Consider the following 22,441-nt stretch of genomic DNA (forward strand, 5'->3'; position numbering starts at 1 on the left):
TTTTTCCAAAGTAAACACTATAATCCTCGTTTGGTTAGCTCCACAAACTAATCTCTTTGGATCAGTGTAACCTTTCAGAAAATGATAATCTTAACATCTTACCAAAAAAAAAAACAAATATTGACTTATTTATATGAATATATATTATTTTAAATCATTATAGTGGACGAAGAAAGCACCATAATTTGTACAACAAATTTTCTTAGATTCACCTCATCATACTCACCATTTTACCATTTTAATTACATAATTTTATATGAGTTTCTTCACCTTTTCCGGTTATTCTCTTTATTTATAACTACAATATAAAGTTATAAACTAAATATATTATAAATTAATAATTTATTTACTCTTAAAGTCTAACGATTACAAATAGACCATAATTCAATATAGATATATGATTCTATTAATAAATTAGCAGTTACAAATTTGAAATTTCTAGAAATATCAAAAGTTTTATGTTAGTTAATTATCTTCTAAATGATATTTATTTTTAATTTTTTTTGGATGAGAATATTTTGGCTGAGGTGGATAGTCTCAAAAGCCTTGAATTTAGTCCCTTTTATATATAAATTTTTAATTCTTCGTTGTGGAAATTAGATATTATTCCAAAATATTTGTAGTTTTGATTTTGAAGTATCTTAATTAAAGCCTAACATTAAAATCACGAATAAAAACTTGGGCTGTTAACAGAAAAGGGATCAGGTTTATTTTCATATGATTATTGTATTTTGAAGATAAATGTAGTTCATGGAGAGCGATCATTCACTCTATCGTTTTAGTTACTTTCGGTGTAAGACTACCACATAATATAAAAGAAACATTCGAAAAACTTTGTAATTAATTAATAAAGGGACCATAAATAAATCGTATTTTCCCATATTTACTTTACAAATAGTATAAGTCAATAATATTTGTCACTAACTCATTCCTAACACATGAATTAAAAGCACAAAAGGCAAAATGTCAAGCAAGAGGATTCTTTTTTCTTTTAAACAGTTCAATGGGGTTTAGTTGCCTAACTCCTCGTTTGTCCCTTACTGGTTTCAAAGTAGACGGCTTTTGGTTTATGAAAAAACAGCTTGAGATAACATAAGAAACTTCACAAAGATCTTATCCTACAAAAAGATTGAAATAATAATACTAATAAATTTCCAAAAATACCGTTTTGACCCAAAAAAATTCCAAAATACCACTTTGAGACCATGAAGCGGAGGCTACTTAGACAATTGAGTGAAATCCGAGCTAATGTTTGGTAAATGGTAAAATAAAAAGTTGTATACGAACCAGTAACCAAACAGCCATGTCTTGAACTTGGCAGTAGAGTCTTGGTTTTACTTATTTGACTCATATCAAACCAAAAAAAAGGTTAGAGCTACAAGTTTTCATTAAGTAAGGACTGTACAAAGTTCATGGTTCATCAATCAAACTTTCCTAACTAAAATATGAATAGTATTTCATCACTACGAGGGAAGAGTGGTGGACGATTTGAAACAGCAATGGCTGTGTGGTTTGCATCTACGTAAGTTAATGAGGATTTTTTAAGTTTTGAAAACAATTTTAGATTAAAAAAAAATCTCAGAAATAGAGTCACACTTGTTGTACAAAAGCTTTTGATATAAAAAAAGGTTCAACACTCATTTAAAAAGATACTAGATGATAACCCGCGCTCTGCACGGAGTGATTTTTTAAAAATATATTGTATTTAAATATTATAAATAGTATACTTTGCTATGAATAACTTTTTTGTACATTTGAATCTTAGGAGTGGACACTCGGGTACCATTTGGTTTGGTTCGATTTGGCTCGGTTCGGTTTGTTCTGATCTTTGCAAGTTTGATTTAATTCGAATCTTTGCGGGTTTGGTTTGAGTTTGGATTCGGATAACTACTTTAACTTTAAAAACAAAATAAAATTCATATTTACTTTAAATATCTCAAAATCTAAAAATAAAAATAATATATAACATATAAATTAGAATAATGTATGCCAAAATACTTAAACTTAAAATAAAATTTGGTTTATCTTAAATATTTGGATATGAAATAAATAGATATTTTAAGTAATTTTGGTATTTTGAGTATCCTTTAACTATTTTAAACATGTACTTTTAACTATTTATATATATTTTTAAGTACTTTGGACAACTTAAAAACATCTTATATATTTTGTATATTCTTTAAATATTAAATTTTAAAATAATTAATATATTTAAGTATATATATATGGTTCGAATATATTCGGATACCCGAAATATTTTGTTTCGGATCCGGTTCCATTTTGGTTCTCTAGATACCAAAATTTTGAACCCGTTCGGATATCTAACCAATTTTGATTAAAGTTCATTACTACCTTTGGTACGATTTTTTGGATTCAGATTTTTTGCCCAAACCTATATTTTTTATTGTAACAAAGTTTTAGACAAAATTGATGATGATTCGTATTGATTTGGGGTATGCAATCATTTTTAGGCCAAAATACATTCTTCTATGTACGTGGCACATCTAGTTAAGGAAAACAATGGACTGAACTAAAGAAAACATTACCATTTCAGATTTTTAATCGACACTTTCAAATTATTCATTTTCGGTATTGTGACGAAGAGAAAGGGGGTAAAGGTTACGAAAGCAAATTTGTTGTGAAATCCATATTCTCGCTAGGTGATTTCAATAGCTTCTAAATAAATCTTTGGTGTATCGACCGAGATTTAGTAATTTATAGACGTTTTAAAAAAATTAAAATATAACGTATAAGAAAAAAATCTAATTTTTTATTATATGGTTAATGTGATTGTTTAGTTTATTTTAAAAAATATAAACTTTCAAATATGAGAAAATCTCGTGATAAATAAATTGTATTATGTTGTTATCGATTATTTGGTGTGCAAGTCAAGTTAGTATGAATAATATCTTGTTAAGAATCTTGTAGATAAGGATTATATTTTTGAAATATTTGCTGAATAATATCTTTGTAATTTTCTTGTAGATAAGGATTATATTTTCGAAATTAGTAGTTACAAATATTTTTTAAATAAATAATACATGTAATTCCTAACTTATACTCTATTTTTTTTAAATAGATTTTTATAAATAGATATCATATTTTGGCACTTTTGAAATTATATTATTGACTTTTATATAATGACATGTATCTCTAAGTCTCTAAGTCATCTGTTCATAATGGCATGTAAGTTAAAGAGGAACCAAACATATACATGTTCGGTATAGAGAAAATTATATGATGTTGATAAGAGAAAATTATAAATCAACTTAGAGCAAAGTTTAATCTATAGGAGAGTTATTGAATTGCTAATATAATTGTAAATATACAATCGGTATAGTTTAATAGAGTAGATAGAACATAATTCAATAGAACATAATTCGTTTGGTTGTTATAATATAATAGATTGTTGGTTTAATTTAAGTTATCTAGTTTTAATTTTATTGTATAATTAATTGTAACTAACAGGATATGGTCCGTAAATTATGTAACACACTAACAAACTTGAAACAGTCCAAAACTTAAATGACAACTTCAATGGTAGATAAATTTAAAACTCTATTTTAATAGCGTATATATGCGAATAGTAACCCGATTTTGTAGCAATTTTATCAACCCAATCATTGGTCATATTAACGAATTGTCAAAACGATTTGATAACTATGAGTTTCATCAATTGTTAGGATGCCATAATTTCTATCTAAACGTGGTTTCACTTCTTTGTGGACGACCAAACAATATTAATCCCTGCCAATGAGAATAGAATTCGGGTGGAGGAGTGCCTGGTAGATCGTTGGTTCACCGTAATATTTATACATTATACTAAATTGAACTTGCGTGTTACAAAAAAAAAAAAAAACTAAATTGAACTTGCACCTTTAAATCGATATTGTAATGTGTGATTAAGATTCTTTTTGTCTTAAGGGGCATTTTGTTACTTCTTCTTTTTTTTTTGTTAAAAAAAAGCATTTTGTTACTAAATTTACAATTTAATCTTCAGTTATATATAATAATTAATTATTTTCAAATTTATTTCCATGAAATATTTACGTCCTTTCCGAATTAATTTTCTCTCGTCATCGGCAAACTACCTACATGGATCTTACACATTAAACAATTAGCATCAAGTTCTTACCGAATTATAACATGAATTGATGATCACATTAAAAATCCACCTGAATTTAATTCCTAAAATGCTTTAACAATAATTATTGACTAGTAACGGTCTCTATAATTATACTTCCTCTTGGTTAATTTAATTCAAATGTTACGAACACCTACCATATGTAATCAAACGTTTTCTCTTTTGAAACATAGAAATCATATATTCAAATTTTTTGTTACAACATGAAACAGATGTTATTATACAAAGTCAATGTTTTGACCTTAGAATCCCAAAGAGAAACTTCCCTAAGGACTCTCGGTATCCTTAACCGGCAACTCTTCCTCCGTGACGTTCTTCAAAACTCCCACGACATGAGAATCACATCTTGCTACGTACTGTTGCACCACCAACACCGAGGCCACCGTCGAAACACTTTCACTTGACGTTAACAAGTTCCCGACCGGACCAAGCTCTGGCGTGTCGCTTCTTAACACGTCTAGTCCCGACGCAACTGAACCATCCGGCGACTTCCCCACCAAGAAAAGATTACTTCTTGAATATTCTTTGATAGCCTCGCAAACTCCCTCTTGACATTTCACGATTCTCTCTTCATACACGATCTGAGATTCGGTGTCCGAATCAGAACGAGAGCTTTCTTGTTCTTTAATCTTTGCTTTAAGTTCGGTAATAGCTTCTATATCAGTCAATCTGGTCTCCCCTGAGCAAGAACCGACTTGATCTTCGGTTATCTCTAGCTTCACATTATCCGGTTTAAACTCCTCACTAGGAATAAACCGAACAACGTTTAACGTAATACCAGGATGTTCCGCCATACGCACTGCAAACGCTAACGCCTCGCGATCATCATTCCCTCCAAAAAATAAAACCGTTATAGCCAACGAGAAATCGCTAGACGCGACACGAGTGGTACCACCAAGACCACGATCGACAAGAATCGCGACAGAACATGGAGACTCATCCATAACCTTCTTGTTAATCCAACGGTAATCGTTCCTAGTCGTCTCCCATGTTCTGTCCAGCCTAACGTGCTTGTGAAACGGAAGAATCACCATACCGACGCTTTTGCGTTCAGCGCTTCGGCATATGTCTTCATGTATAGTCGATATCGCTGAGATCGCCGTCATTGGACGGACAGAGACACGGCTGAGTCTCCTGAAAGCCTCGAATGCAACCACCACCATGTCGGAAGAGCTAGTTCCAGGTTTGTCTTTGTTCCAGAAAGGGAGACCGTTTTTTCTGACCTTGTGGGCCATTAGTATAGCTGATGATCTCTCGGAAAGCTCCATCAGATGCATCGCGTAGACTGATAGGCTTTCTTTACGGTTCGTGCCTCGGGACGCTTCTATGAGGTTCACTATGGTGGGAATGTTCATTATGCTGTGGAAACAGAACATGAGACGGAGCGGTTTGTTCGACTGGTTCGTTTCCTCGACCGTTTGGTTCTTGAAAGTGCCTTTGGTTGTGGATTTACCCGGTTTATAAACAGCTAAAACCAAAGGAGTCGTCATGAACGTTGTGAAAATCGCCATTAGTACCATTATAGCAAAGACTTGATCGTTCAAAACCTGTGGAGAAACATAAAACAATTAGGTAATTGCACAAAATTTATACAAAAGAGTTTATAGTTCCAATTGGTGACACGTTGAATTTTAATAAAAGTTATAATTCGATGTAAGTTGCAGCAGAAACTATGCGGTAGAAAATATAAATTTATGTAATAAGTTTGCTGTAAAAAATATGTGTCTTACCCCTCTGTCTTTACCAATGTTAAGGACGATGAGCTCGACAAGACCTTTCGTGTTCATCAAGAAACCGAGTGCCAACGACTCGTCAAGTGGAACTTTACAGTAAAGAGAAACCCCCACCGTGCCAACGATCTTACCAAAACAAGCAGTAAAAATAACCAAAACCAAAAGCCCCCAAGACTGAGCTCCTTGTATCGTCGCAACATCGGTCTTCAAACCGCTTGAGACAAAGTAAAGCGGCAAGAAAAGACCTGACACAAGGTCCTCAACTTTCTCAACAAGAGAGTTCGCGAAGTTACCTTCCTTAGGGAAGATAACACCGATCACAAACGCACCGAACAAAGCGTGGATCCCAATCAAGTCCGTGACAAAGCTAGCAGCAAGAACAATACCTAACGTGTAACACACGTATTGTTCTTTAACTGGTTCCCCTTCAGGACAACGTTTAGCTATCCACTTGATCCCCGGTTGCACTGCATAGATACAGAACAGGACAAAACCGGAACCCGCTAGAAACACCCATAAAGAAGTGAGAGGAGAGTTCCCATCGCCCGAGAGAGCCACCGCGAGAGCAAGTAGAATCCAAGCGGCCACGTCGTTAACAGCAGCAGCGGACAAAGCTATCTTCCCAATATCAGTTGTGAGAAGCTTGATCTCAGCGAGAATACGAGCCAAGACGGGAAAGGCGGTGATGGAGAGAGCAACCCCCATGAAGACAAGGAAAGGAGCTTTGCTAACACCATCAGCAATGGAGCTACGGAGAACAAAAGAAGTTCCGATGCCGAGGATGAAAGGGAAAGTTATTCCAGCTAGAGCGATGGAGAGAGCTTTCTTTCCTGTTCGCTTGAGGGATTTAGGGTCAAGCTCGAGGCCAACGAGGAAGAGGAAGAAGATGAGACCTAAGTTTGCAAGTGTGTCAAGAACCGTCAGACTCTTTGCTGGGAAGACTGTGTTGAGAAACTTCGAGCTTTTGCCAAGAGCTGATGGACCAAGTAATATTCCACCCTAAAAACCCAAAACCAACAAAATCAAAATTACATTCTATTTTCACATATACAAACAAATAAAGAACAATGTATAATTGTATAACCTTTTAGAAAGATCAACATTAAAAAAAAAATTGTTTCAAAATTTTTACATTTTCCGTGCATTTGTATTGGGTATTTACTGTAAACTATAAACTGCAAAAAAAAAAAAATTCTTTTATTAAATTGTTTTTGGTTGAAAATTATAAGAAACTGTTAATTACAAAGTAATGAATTTATACTAAACTAGGTAATAACCCGCGCCTTGCGCGGGATGTGATTATTAGTTTCGTTATTTTTAATAAAAATACATTAAATCTGTTTAATCTGGATATTGGTTCGGCTTTAAGTTTTTTTTTGGTTTTTAATCTTCTAAAATATAACTATTATTTTAAATTAATATTTATTTTCGTTTATTCGGTTAAAATGTTTGATTTTTTGATTTTTTCCGGTAAAAACAAAAAATTAATATTATTTGTTTGTTTTCATGTTATGAATTTTAGATAGTCGTCATGTCGAACCAATAGTTTCATATTATAGTTTTTAAACAGATAATAATTTAAGAAAAAAAAACTATTAAGACAAATCATTTCACTACAATTTTGTCGGTAGTGAAAGAAACATTAAGAAAAAATATTCTAACTTTCAAAAAAATTAGATACTTCAATTGTGGTAAATACTTAGTTACAATGTGCTCACATCAAGGTGCACATATATGTGTATGTTAAAAGTATATACAAATAGTTGACAAATATATAAAGATATTGTTAATTAATATTAAATGACTGTTTTGCTCAAAATAATAAATGAAAAGTAAAACTAAAATTAATTTAAAATAAAAAAGGTTTTGCCATTAGTCATTTTTTTCATATAAAGAAAATAAAATTGTATCTGTAAATAGGGGTGGGCACAAATCAAATATCTGGGTATTTGGAAGCATTCGTGTCGATTCGATCTTTAGCCACCTAGATATTCGGTGACTCGGATATCCGAAATGTTTTGGAATTTTAAAGAATATCTGATTTGATCCGTAAATAAAATAAAATAAAATTTTAAAAATAATTGAAAATTTTAATAATAACATTTTATTACAAAAATAAAACATTATTTAAATTTTTTAAATTCTAGTACCTAGTATAATAAATTTAATTCATAAAAATATTGTAAAAGTGATATAAAGTATAATATATATAACATATATATATATATATATAATTCTTTACATATATGTATATAAATCCATATAACAGATCGAATTAGATATATGTTCCTAAATGGTATTTGTGATTTGCTTCTTTTTTGGATATTATATTTTAGTATTTGATTTGTTTCGTAGAGTTACGGATATCCATATTTTTTGGTTCAAATCAAAACGGATAATGAATATTTTACTCAATTTTATCCATAAACAATAAAATAATATATATATATAGTTTGGATTTTGATTCGTTATTTATTTTTATTTGAACCAAAAAATTAAGAGTTTTATTGCAACTATGTATGTGAATTTTATATTAAAAAAACGCAAAGTACATAGTGTGAACACATTTATAAATATAGTGTGAACGCGTTAACATATTTATTATCAAATCATTGTGAGGCTGCCACGTGTCTATTATAGTGTGAATGCATTTATTACAATGTTTCTCTTTTAATATATAAGGGATATCAGTATATTTTTGGATAGTTAAAAGTTAAAACACCAAATATGCATCACTATATCTAGTATTTTTTTTTTTTGAAATAAGAAAAGTATGCATTTATGACTAATCAATGTTGTGAAATCATATGTTTCAACATTATTGGAACGTGTGGAAGATTGGAAGTATAAAAGAAAGGCAAGGAGCGGATATTATAAATATAATGTGTGTGTAGTACACACTCAAAGCTTAACGTGTTAGCGAATTCTGCGGAAGAAAATGGATATTCTGATCAAAATGAATATTCTCATTGAATATCCCGACGACTAATTCAAGATTTGATTGGTGTAGAGTTATTAGCAATAATGCTCAATGTTTTTAAAAAGTCTTTCTCGGGTTAGTAATCCTTAGATAAATGAACTATATATCAAACTGGTAACATCTTTGACTTTTAGTTACAACCCAAAACGAATTAAGATTTGATAAATGAAATAATAAGAAATGTACCACTATCTCGGCGATGACACGTGGTTGCCGGAGAGGGCGGAGGAGAAAAGCAAGAACACGAGTGAGAAGAAGAACGATACAGATTTGGAGTATGAGAAGAGGCAACGCGTAATGCAGAGGATCATCTCCTTGGAAGACTCCATTAGAGGTTGCTTTCATCGTTCCTGAACATGTTGTCCCGTTCGTTCCCATACCTTTTAGTTCTGCCGAAAATTTAAAAGTTTTTACGAGTTAGTCATTTTCTTTTTCTTTTTTTTTTGTAAAAAAGCTTAGCCATTTTCTTATTGATAGATACAAAAGAAATATTGGACATAAAGAGAATATTAGTACACGAAATATCGATAGAAAAACATGAAATACTTACGGATGTTAATATCTGAAAACAGAAACGTGAGGGAAAAGTAAGAGTAGGGAGAGAGATGGAGTATCTGGCTCTTACTAGGGTTCCTTATATAGCCTCCAGTCTACCAAGATTACCTGTGATTGCGCGGGAATATTTCTTCTTTTCTTTTTTGAAAAATATATTATCTGGCTAGGGTTGACAACTGACAATAGGTGCTTTCTGAGGAAGTCTATATGTATTTTTCCATTATGGGATATGTAATTGTACATTCCTTTTAATTTATATTCTTCTTAACAAAATATTTTTGGTACATTGTTGTACATTTATAAATAGAATCAAGTTTTTATTTCTATTTTTTGTTAACAGTGAAAGTTTCTGACCAATAGTGATTCTTTTAACATGGATTCTCAATATATTTATAGATATTTTGAGGTAGATTTCTTGAATTTAAAGTACTCAACCTAATAAAGTATCAATAATTTTCTTTTATTTTCAGAACTTCTAATGCTCCGAATGGTGACTGCGGTTTGAGCGGTGCGGAACAAGCGGTTTAACTGCGGTGCGGTTCTAACAGTTATAAAAATGTATAAATATATACTATATATAGAGAATTTTGTTACATTTAACTGCAGGATGGGGTGGAACGGGACGATGGTCACCATTCGAAGCCTTAGAAATACCTTTAATACTAGTGTTCTAGCATTTAATCTCTTTCCGTTTTGGAGTCAATTTTTACTATAAAAAAATTATATATCAAAAAGGTGGTCTGAATCTATATCACAAAGTAATTAATTACCATTCGACCATCAACACTTTGGTAAAATAAAAGGTAGCAATGTACTATAAAGTACTTAGTTTGTTTCTTGCATTTAAATAGAAAGCCCTTTTCGGTTACAAAAAAATAGAAACTCTTTTGTCAAAAAATATATAATATAAAATACTTAGTTTTATTGATTTTGTATCTATATCAAATACAGGTTTACAATAAGTACGCATGAGAACTTGAGAATCCATAGTTTTTACGTAGGGAACCAACCGTAATTTATTTTTCTCCAAAAGTAATTCACCCACTTTATTAAAAAAAAAGAGATAACTATATATACCAAATTTATATTTTAGAACTAAACGAATTTGAAGTAGCCAGGTTAAAAATAATAATACAAATAATATATTTCAACGCTTACTAAAATGCTACTAAAATAAACTAGATCACTAAAATTAATCAAATGAGATGATACATAAATTTGACAGGATATCATTCAGGTGGGGAAAAATTGAAAGTCATATTTGTGTACTTGCCACTTGTAAGAAAGGCAAAAAATATGCTTTGCTTGTCTAAAGAAGTAAACAAATAAATTAAAAGAAAAAATATACGTTTGCCAAATATATATCTTAGACTTCTGTGTAAAAGTGTCAAATGTAGTTATCTCTCTGGTTCAAAGAAAAAAAAAAGTAGTTATCTCTATTATCGCCATCATTAAACATCTTTCTATCGGCTTGTACCAAAAAAAAAAAACATCTTTCTATCGGCCTTAAGTTGACCAAAGCTTCTTGATCGAGTTTTACCTCGCTCTGAAGCACATAAGCAAATTCCATTTATACACATAAACACAAAATGAATATGATTAAACTTTCAGAATAAAACACCGACCACCATTTGTTTATTACGTACTCCATCCGTTTCACTTTAATTGTATTTTTAGGTTTATACACACATATGAAGAAAACATTAAGTTTTGCATATTTTCAAAATAAAAATATCATTACTAATACATGTAACCATATTTCAACCAATAAAAAAATAGACTAGAGAATATTGTTAATAAATTTAATATTGAAATTTTAAAACGGCATTTATTTTAAAACAAAAATTTTACTCTACGGCGACAATTAAACTGAAACACTGAACTGATGTAAATTAAATGGAATTTATTATAGTTTATGTAGCACAAGTGAAAGAATAAGACAGTTAGTTTCTAAGATTTATGTTCTCGATTTTTTGGACAGGTATAGCTCAACCCGTCATATGGGGTTAAAGCGTGAATACATATAAACGTTCGAATCACACTCACCGTTGCAATTACACAGTCAAGATGAAATAATGATCCTTTTAATTGGGGTCTCAGTCGGCTTTAGATGGATTGGCTATTTTCTTTTGGAACCGATCGATGTACCGGGTTGAACGTCTTCGAGTTGAATGTTATAACGTATCCTTAATTTAAGAAACTCTTTAATTTGATTTTGATCTATATTGGCTGGAATTGAATTTACTTTTGGGTAGGGAAATCTGTTTTGGGTCAACTTGAACCCTAATACTATATTAAGATTGATTAAAAAAAACTACTAATAAAATAGATAAAACTTCCGGTTCAAAATGACAAGTATAAATAAATATGTATGCAATTTTCGAATCATCAAAAATCTAACATTCAATGATAGGGCTATTTTTGCTCTCAATATAACCCATATCATAATCCAGGTAGTATAAAAATGTTGAGAATGCAATGGTATATTCCCTTATAAATTTTTAAACGAAAACTTTGCATTATCCGTTCGAAAACTTAATTAAATAAATCCAATGATACCTGCTGCAATGTCAGATTCCAGATTCAGAGTATTATCATTTAATAAGTTAATGTCAATGCTCGGTTGATTGAAAACGTAACATAAAATAATGTTGGTTGGCTATTGAATCACTTAGAAAAGTTAATTATTGTTGCCCAAAAAAAAAGTTAATTATTATATCTGAAATAACTATAGTGGTGCATAAACTATTGTCAACTATTGCCAGGTCTCATAAAAAATATATTATATTAATGATTAATGTTTACATAGATTATCATAAACCTTGAGTTGTCCAAATGTTTGGGATAGTCTTGAATTGTAACTATGACTCATACGAATATGTAAGAATTAACTAACATATCCAAATTAAGTAATGTGTGTTAATTAGTGTATAAATTAGAAAATCGTGGTACCATTCTCTGATCTACGCTTTGATTGTGCAGTGTGCAGGGTGCATTGCACACCTGTAAGTATTTTGCCTGTCATGTTGAAATGGTAAACCTCTAAAAACTTAGATAAGATTAGTTTTCAAATTATAACCAGAAACAACTATAATCAATTCAAGAAATTACGAGCCGGCAAAATACGAAAAATATACAAATAATTGAGTTTTGGATACGTGGGAAGAAACTAAACGTCACTGACACGTGAACGTGTAACGTTTCGGCCATGCTAAAAGTTCATGTCATTGTTAAATCTTTAAACAACATTAGATTAATAGAATAATTACTTACTAGTCCTATAAATCGCTTTCATCCGACATTGTCAACCAATAGCTTGATGATAAAACCTAAGCTGACTTACTTTTCTATATTAAACTATATAAAAATTCGTGTTAACTTTCAACTTCTAGTTTTATAAGATAATCCGATGGATAGCATTACTCAATTCTTTAATTAGTGGATCAAACCGTCAGAAAAATAAAGTAGTTCATTTTTTTCACTCTCTGTTGTTGTACTGTGGATTTCTATATTTTCTGTGTAAACACACGCAAAAAAAAAGAATTTTTTTTAAGAAAAACAAGACTGGCGGCTTTTAAGAAAATTAGATACCGATGATGAAATACTTAGCAATCATTCTACTTTTTATAATGGATTTTAACAGAAAATATATAATATATAATATATGAATGGTCATGGTGATCATACATACATAAGACTTTCCTCCAGGCAATGACATAGTTTATACAATGATTATTCTTTTGTATTTAAACTGGGTCCACCTGAGAAACCCATTCTTCTCCCACAGATGCACATAGATCATATTACGGATTCAATTGGTGTTTTAGCCGAGTAGTAAATAAACTCCGTTAATCAATCTACGATACATGATCACTTTCGAATATTAAAACAACCAGACATTTGAAATTTAAACTATGTGTCGCTTACACAGTCTTATAGTTATAGGTTTAATCTATTACATTATCGATTATTGAAATGAGTTGTTATCAATAAGTGTACAATCGATCTCAGATTTGTAGGTGTAGTTGACATTACAATCCATTATAATTAATACTAGTTAACTATAAATGTGTTGAAACTTAAGACAAACAAATGCTGTTAATGTTTAGGAGATTCCCAACAATTAAAGAGAATGTTAAGTTAATTAGGGGTTTAGGTGTTTAGGATCTAAGTTCTACTATGTTATGTTTTTTGAGGTTTTAATTTAAAATCAATTGTTTTTCAAAAAAAAAAAAATTAAAATCAATTGGTAATAAGTAGATTGAATCAAATTTATATATTTCTTAAATCTGTTTCATATTTTCTCTTCTGCGTCTTCATTTCCATTGTATTTTCTTTGGTTAATGAATCACAACAATATTCGTTTTGGGACAACTATTAGCTATGAAATTTTACCCCAAAATTAAATTAACTATGGATTAAACTGCAATACTTCATATTCGTTGTAACTTGCTTTAAGATTATTCAGTTACTTACGTAGGATTAACCACTAGAATGTAAATAACATCTCCTAAACATTATTTGAAAAGTGACTTTTTGAATTTTATTTATGTGTTATCACCATATTCATTTACAATAGAGAAATATGACATAGTTTAATGAAAATGATGACATTTCTTTTAAAATATGCCCGATTGCATTTATGAAGTTTTACATTTTTGGCAAGATGCTTTAAATATAACAATAACATATACATATTACCACTAATGAAAATTTTAAACCAATAATATATTATAAATATATAGTTTTTTACATTGACTTAGAATTGGAAAATAAAAATATATAAATGTTTTATATTTTTTTTAAACCAGTTATGAATATAAATTATGAAAGTTACTTACATTTATACTGAAAAAGCTAAAAAAGTTCTTAGAAATATAAAAATTGATTTTTTACTTTTGAAAATAATATATTTTCAAAATTTTATTATCACTACTCATGACGCAGAAAAACTTTTAATAATGAATGAATTTACGACTAGTCCGTAATTCTAGGGTGTAACCGTCTTTTGTCGTCTATATGGATGCAGTTTGTATGAATTTGTAAAAGTCGGTGACAAAAAAAAAAGAATGAATTTACAAGTTTTAAAGTTTTTGGTGTGAGAAACAAGTACTCTTCGCGAAATATTGGAGAAACCAGTACTGAGCATAGTTTCCAGAGGAAACTTTAAGAGGTAACATTACAAAACAAACACGTGTGCTTAATATTTCTAACACTTGTCATGGTGAGAGAACTTGACTGCCAAAAACAGATCAATGGAGATTCAGGTGCAAACGTGAAGAGGCTAGAGCAGAAACTGATGCCAAGATCGAGCAGTCGAAGAACAACGAAGCTTCGAGGATTTCCAAAGATGTTGTGGAATGCTTCTGAAACATGTGAGCACAGTGAAGAACTGATATATATGTCACACACAAGCAAATCATCGACTCTGAAATTAATTTAAAGTGTTTGATTTGTTCATTCGTTTATTTTAATGTTTTGTGGGTTCTAGATTTGAACTGTTGCTATTGATTTTCTGTTTGTGTCTTGCGTTGTTGTATATTCATATCTCCCTAAGATGCTTAGGACTTTTGTGTTTGTAATAAAACTAAGAACAACGGAACCCCCATTGGATTTTGTACTAGCCAAATGAACCAGATATGATCGGTGAGCGAGGGCAGGCTTCAGACGGGTTGGAGTCGGTCCATGATAAAGCCTATGCAAATTCCTTGCAAAGTCAGTGATCTGAATAAAAGAGAGATTCTCTATGTTTTCTTTCAAAAATTAAACACACACTTAAATGGAGAATCAATAACAAATTAAAATGAAATAAAAACTAGGCGTTGGATGAAATAAAATAGAACTAAAGTAAAGACAAGATTTAACAAAAGGTGATTAAGAATAGAACGTGAAACCGCCGAGCCAGTCTTGAGCCTAAACCCAAACTCAAAAATGGAGCCGCAGAGTCTTCCATTCCGAATGAAATGTGAAGAATTTACAAAAACTGTAAACTACCATCTGATGATGTCTCTTAAAGAACACAGCCTAATAGATTCAAACACTAGCATAAAAACAGAGCTTCTTGATCTCATCTCTTCTTTAACTGCTATAACTAGAACAGTCTGAACATAGTTTTGAGGATGGAAGCTGCTTCTCTTGCAACTTTTTGTTAGGCTAAAAATCCACTGAACATACAAACTTCCATCTCTTAACATCCTAACTCCGAAAGCCATAAACAACAACAACACATCGGAGATTCATAGTCATAACTAAACAACCAACTTACTACTCTATTTCTCCATCTCCTAAAATGATTCTTGATCAAAGATAGAAAGATAAATTTTCTTGGTTCTCAGAGTCACTATCTCCTCCACTGTTCTCGCTTCCGTCCCCTTCATCGTCATCACTGAGCACAATCACAACTGCATATAGTTTAAAGCCAAAAAACAAACATGCTTACCAAACCCAAAACCATACACACTATTGAGTGAGAAACACCAAAACATAAGAAAGATAAAAACACACCTTTACGATCCTCTCCAAGTGCTGCAGTCCCTGGATTCTCACCAGCCACTTCAGAATACATCAAGTCTTTGATATTGTTCTCAACGGTCTCTAGCTTCTTCAGCAGTTCAAGATACTTCTTCTCCCAATACTCACCCTTTTGCTCAACCAGCAACGCCTCTTTCAGCTTCTTCTCGAGAAGCTCGATTGTTGAGATTGAGGTTTCATGCTCTCTCAACAAAGCCTCGTGCTTTCCTTTCAGAACCTCGTGTTCAGCGAATGAGACATTTTCACCACCAGACATCGATGTCTTAAACTGGAACACCACAACAACAAAAAATCACAATTTCTAAAATTAGAAACCCTAAACCCCCAAATCTTAGATCTGCTAACTCACGACGGAATAAAACTGAATAATTAACAAAATTAGCTCTACCTAGAACGAGTTTTTAAACCAGTTTGAAGAACCCAAGCTACACGAGTGTTATGCAGAAGAAGAAGATGCAACTTTTTTATTTAATTTTAATCGAATCTTGCCTTAATTATGCGTTTCTAGCCCAAGCCCAAGCGGCCCAAACCCACTTATACTACGCTGACAACCAGAAACGATTATAATGTTTTTATGATTAATATAAAACTTTACAGAATTATATGTAAAATGACCTTTCTCAATTGGTGAATTATTTATCTAATCTATTAAAACAGAGTCCTATTTAAAATTTACCATGACATGTTTTATTTTTGGACTCATTGAATGTTGTGACTAAATATAATTAAAGACAAGCTTCATATGCAATTTTATATGGTAACCAATATACTTAAATTAAACCAACTAATATCTCATCCTTCACAAACATAATTCTAATCCGTAACGAAATTCTTCGTCTTCACGAACATGCTTATACAATTTTCCAGCAAAAAAACTCGACTTCAATCTCTGTTTGCTTCTCTCTTTCTATAGGATATTGCTTAAGAATAATGTGATCCTTTTTATAGTAATGATCATTTGTGTATTTCTTGTGGTTTAAAGCAGTTGGATAGGTGGGATATACGTTTAGGGCTTTGGGTTATGAGTGAAAGATACCATTGATGCCGTCTGATTGAAGATCATCAATCAATCGACTCAAAGCCAATGTATTACATCCAATGAAACCTATATCTGGGTTTTGATTCCAAATCCAAACTAAAAATCTTAGCAAAATAAAATTTGAGTTTTTAATTAGTGTTTAGAATTTAGTTGATTTGTTAGTTTACATATGATTTAGGGTTTTTTGTGTGTGTATGTATTTGATGCCTTTACCTATGTCACCAATTCAGATTATGAGCAATTCATATGAGTTAATGATTGTTGTTGTGGATATAATTTGCTCATTGCAGGAAGCTACACGCTCATGGGATAAAGAAGGAGCATACGTGAGAATAGCTAAGGAAGAGATATACTTGTGAGAATTGCACAGACAGTGAATCTCAACGAAATCATAGTGAAGGGCTCATATGTGAGGTTGAAAGAGAATAATAGTGAAGTGCAAAGATCTTGGCACTGTTGTTGAGGTAAAAACAAAAGAAAGTAGAAAGTAGAAACAATAAAAGACCAATTAGAAAAGCGTCCATGGAGAGTAATAAAGAATACTCAAGGAATATCAAGGTTCTAATACTAAGTTAGATACAAGTGGCAGTCATTCTTCTAATTCTACAGAATTCTGACAGAGCAGAAACTACTGGACGTGCACTGGTGTTTACTTTCAGGCAGCACTTAAATTGCCTCCTTTTGGAGTCTTATGGCACTGAGTATGCCACATATACGAGCATTGTCACATCCAATGATAGTAATGGGAGCACAGCAAAACATTGCGAGTAAGTTATATGTTGCCCTCTCATTTTCGCAGACTTTCTGCATTGTGTCTTTTATATATTTCTAGCATGTGAAAATGTTCTATTGATCCTATATCTTCAGATTTTTTCATAATGTGAACAAACCGATTCTAATATATTCATTCACGGACAAATCCTAAGCTAACTTCTCGTGTATAATTTGAGATTTTTTTAACACCATCAAAATTTTGAATATAATTTGGCCACACTATCATATCTAAACAAAATATTGTTTCATGAGCTGCTCATAATCAATGAAACAGAGCATAGAGGTTTTTGGGTTCGGTTTGGATCTATTCGGGTTTCGGATTTTTAATGTTAAGGATTTAAGCGTCATTTGGGTATTTACAAATTTTGGCCCGATTTTTGCGGATTCCGTTTGGGTTTCGATTACCCATTTAAATTATTTCAATAATTTTAAAATTCATATACACTTAAAATTTCTCAAAATATAAAAATAAAATAATATAACATAATTTTTTTAATAATATATGCTAAAATACTTAAATTAACAGAAAATTGGTTTGGGTTAAATATTTAGATGGAGAATCAATAGATATATCAAGTATTTTTGGTGTTTCGAGTATTGTTTAGCTATTTTAGATATTTACTTTTGATTATTTGTATATATATTTTTAAGTAGTTTGGACAACTTCAAAATTTTTTATATATTTTGGATATTTTATTGGATATTAAATCTTCAAATAATTAATATATTTAGGTATATAAATCTAATTCAGATATATTCAGATATTGTTGGTTTTGAGTGGATCCAATTTTCTAGATACTAAAATTTTGAACCTGTTAGGATGTTTAACCAATTTTAATTTTGATTCTATATTATATTTTCATATCCGATTCAGTTTGGTTCTTTTGATTCAGATTTTTCTGCCCATCCATAGCATAAAACTCAAATTATATATGTGGACACTAAGTCCATACTATCACATAAAATCCAAAAATAATATACAGCTTACATTGATCACATCAAAGTACGAAATTTACAGATATTTTCTGACTGGATATGTTATCTTGAGATATACCTGTTCTCTAAACATATTTAAAATATTAAGTCATTCAATAACAAAAAAAAATAAAAACCAAAAATGTAACCAAAATTATAGCTACTAAACTAGAATCAAGATATAAAATGCCAAATCCAAAATCAGAGCCACACATTCAAATTGAACTCAAATATTATCGGTTTCTAATATTGTTATTTGAACCAAAACAAAATAACAAAATCGAAACCAAAGAAATTCATAAAGAACCGAAAAATTATTATATTTCTTAAACCGAAAACCAAAACCCACAACTGAACTGGAAGCAAACCAAAAATTAAAAATACAATTTGGACGCAAACCAAAATTTATAAAATTTCATAAAATTATAATTAAAAAAATAAACTATAAACAATTCCGCGCATCTGCGCGGGTCAGTATCTAGTTTTTAACTAAACATGACTTAAAATAGTTCTCTTCAGCAGTATTGTAAAAACTGTGAAGGAGACAAATGGTTTTCGACAACTCTTGAAAATAGTCAGAATTATTTCACATTTATATACCTGCTTTCCATCTTTATTACATTTCGATCGGTCAAATTTATCACATTATATATGTTAATACCGACTAATCATGATACGTACTCATATTTAATTACTAATGTGAAATATAGATATGTTGTTCGGGTCGCCACGCATATCAAATCAAACTTAGACTCATAGAGAGATCAAAATTCACAGTACTGATACGTTACTAGTTAACTGCACCAGCCAATCCTCATTCATCTAGTTGATGTCATGAGTTGTGACAATGGTACATATAGACTGTTTGCTTGCATTTGGTTTTGTGTTAATATCTGTGTGTTTTCCCGGATGCATCCATAACATTTAGCATCTTAAGCAAGTTTTTTTTGTTAACAGTAAACACAAACCCTAGAGGCAAAGCATGTTTGTATTTGCGTGTAAACTGTATATAAATATTTGTATTTTTTGTTAAAATAAATATGTTTAGTACTTTAAAGAGTGTTTTTTTTTGCTTTCAATATAAACGCAAACGCAAAATGGTGAGACTTGGAAAAATGAAGACGTATATATTAGAGTATGTATAGTTGGGTAGTTGGTTTGTTTAGTATCTAACTAACCAAACCAACTATACATACTTAGATACTCTAATAGTACTATATATATATTCATATGTATTCTCGAGCTACTTGTGACATAACTGAAACAACTGTTCATTCCTTTTTTTCATTTGTCTTATATAATCTTATATACTAGTAATCATAATTCATAGCTTAGTATATAGTATAACCAAAATAATAGTTTCACACATGGGCTATAATTTAACTCAACAATGTGTATGAAGTGTTGGAATATATAGACAGAATTAGAAAGTAGAAGTAATACCGCATGTGTAGTTCCAAGTCTTGATGGCCCCGTGAGAGTCCCATTCGCCTTCGTGAATGGTGATGCCCTGGACGTGGTGGCCGACGGCGTCAGGGAAGGCATGGTTCTCGTTCCTCCTCTCTTGTAGTGTTCTCCGCAGACCCTTTTAAGGGAACTTCGCTTACGTATGTTCCCGACGTCGCCATTTTTCTCTCTCGCTTTAAAGCTTCGACTTTTTTTTGGGTTGATGAATAACACGTGTCGTTGCTTTGGGTCATATAGTGAACGTAACGGTAAATAATGCTTTGATCAACTATCTGATAGTCAATGGTAGAATCTTTTGTCCCTTTTCATCCGACACTGCTTAAATAGCAATACCGAACTATATAAATTAAATGTTAACTTTTCACGGGTAGCCAATTTCTCCATAGCATTATTGTTTAGGTATCATCATTTTGAAGATAACCATGGCCACAAACACATTTATCATTGGGTCACAAAATATTACTCCATCTGTTGCTAAATACAAAATGTTTAGGTAAAAACACGCATATTAAGAAAATCATTGTTTTGTCTAAAAAATATCATTAAAACTATAAATTAATGTTATTCAACCAATTACAAAATATATTATCAAATATGATTGGTTGCACAGTTTTTAATAAAGTAAAAAGTTACCTAGAAAAATAAAAACATCTTATATATTGAAACATCAAAATTCTTTAAAATATCCTACATTTAGGAACAAAATCAATAGCTTCCCAAAAATACCTATTTCAAATTTATAACATGAATTAATAGCTATTTCACCTGTTTGCTGGCTATAGTGAAACTCCACTTCCAATCGATTTTTTACAGCCAAATTTTAGGCTTTACAGAGCCGAATATAAACCTTTATGACAACTTTTCGAGATCGAACCAAACTAGGTTTGCTGGCATATTAGACTAGAATCTTGAATTGATCAACTCTTTCACTTTCTTACTAGAAAGAAGAGTAGAATACTATTAAATAATCAAAAGAGAGTGAAAAAAATGAAATTTGTTAAATATTGGCCAGTCAAAACGAAACTTGGTGTTGGGCTTAGGAAGACCAACTATATTTTAAATGTAAGGTCATATAAGATATTAAGATAACATGGAAGTGTTACATTTTTTTTTTGTTAAAAGATGACAATTTCTTATTGTTAAGAATTTAAAAGAACTATGATGATGATAGATAATGATATTGCCTGAGCAACATAAAACATTGTTTGGCAGATTGATAACCGAATATTCCACGTCAGTTTTTAGTTTTTTTCGTTATAAAAACGTATAAAATATTTAATTAAAATTGCAAGCTTGTGGCCGACTTGGCCCCTTGAAGAAAGATGTAAGAAATAAGAACTAACGACAGCCCCCGTGACACGGGCACGTAGTAGTTGTCCTTATTTCCCCGAAGTTTCTTCCAGTGATGAGAGTTGATGCGATCCATAATTATGTAACGCGTAGTGCTTTATTAATATGGTCATCTGACAAGTACTATAGTATTTTCCATAAATAATAGTAATAAAGTGTGCTAAATTATTTCGCGTTCATATGTACGTTATTAGTATAGGATTAAATACCAATAGTTATGGTTATCGCATCACAATCGTACTAATTCATTATTTCATACGATATAGCTATAAGACAACGGTTTCAACTGTATTTGCCTACCGTATCATTTACGAGAGTATTTGAAATTCGTCAAATGGCTATAGTTTAGTGGTTGTGATTAAGTTCCGAAATATAGTTATATATATAATAATCGATCTTATCTTAATTTTGATTTTTGGCCCCTAATTAACTCCGGAGAGATTAGTTTGAAAGAATGGGGTTTGACATTGTTTGAAACAGGTCATACTATGGATTATTGGATTCTATTGATGATTGAGTTCTGAGGGAAACGAAGATGAATGTACCAGCTATCATCATGTAACACATATTTAATTAATATGTTTGCCAGGTTTTAAAACGGTTTTGGTTTGTTTAAAGTCACCTATTAACCACAGAGGACAGTTAACTCGAGGTTTTGTGTCTTCTGCGGTAACTTTACTTAACTTGATTTTAGAGAAGTTATTCTTCCCTGATAGAGTTATATTCAGACCGTTTAAAAATTACACGAGAAGATTAACAAAATAAGCTTCTATGAAAATACTATAGCAAATGAATGGAAACAGAACTTTAGTTACTTTCATAATCATCATAAACAGTGTTTATAGAAAATTCATCGCAAATTTAGAAGAATGTCAGCTGTATTAGTCAAGCAA

At 31.1% G+C, this 22,441-nt stretch overlaps 2 protein-coding genes across 2 annotated transcripts; both read right to left on the reverse strand.

Moving 5' to 3' along the window:
* Positions 1–4,285: 4,285 nt before the first annotated feature.
* LOC106359858 (cation/H(+) antiporter 17-like) lies at positions 4,286–9,492 on the reverse strand. The gene is made up of 4 exons (XM_048737821.1): positions 9,408–9,492; positions 9,044–9,246; positions 5,875–6,876; positions 4,286–5,691 (listed from the first exon to the last, which is right to left on the reverse strand). The coding sequence occupies exons 2-4, from the start codon at positions 9,233–9,235 to the stop codon at positions 4,411–4,413; spliced, it is 2,475 nt and encodes an 824-aa protein (XP_048593778.1). The 5' UTR covers positions 9,236–9,246; positions 9,408–9,492; the 3' UTR covers positions 4,286–4,410.
* A 5,711-nt stretch (positions 9,493–15,203) lies between these two features.
* Positions 15,204–16,401, reverse strand: LOC106359857. The gene is made up of 3 exons (XM_013799481.3): positions 16,332–16,401; positions 15,917–16,211; positions 15,204–15,813 (listed from the first exon to the last, which is right to left on the reverse strand). Exons 2-3 carry the CDS (start codon positions 16,197–16,199, stop codon positions 15,713–15,715), a joined length of 384 nt encoding a protein of 127 aa, XP_013654935.2. The 5' UTR covers positions 16,200–16,211; positions 16,332–16,401; the 3' UTR covers positions 15,204–15,712.
* Between the last annotated feature and the right edge of the window lie 6,040 nt (positions 16,402–22,441).

The sequence above is a fragment of the Brassica napus genome, chromosome A8, assembly GCF_020379485.1.
Source record: "Brassica napus cultivar Da-Ae chromosome A8, Da-Ae, whole genome shotgun sequence".
Lineage (NCBI taxonomy): Eukaryota > Viridiplantae > Streptophyta > Magnoliopsida > Brassicales > Brassicaceae > Brassica > Brassica napus.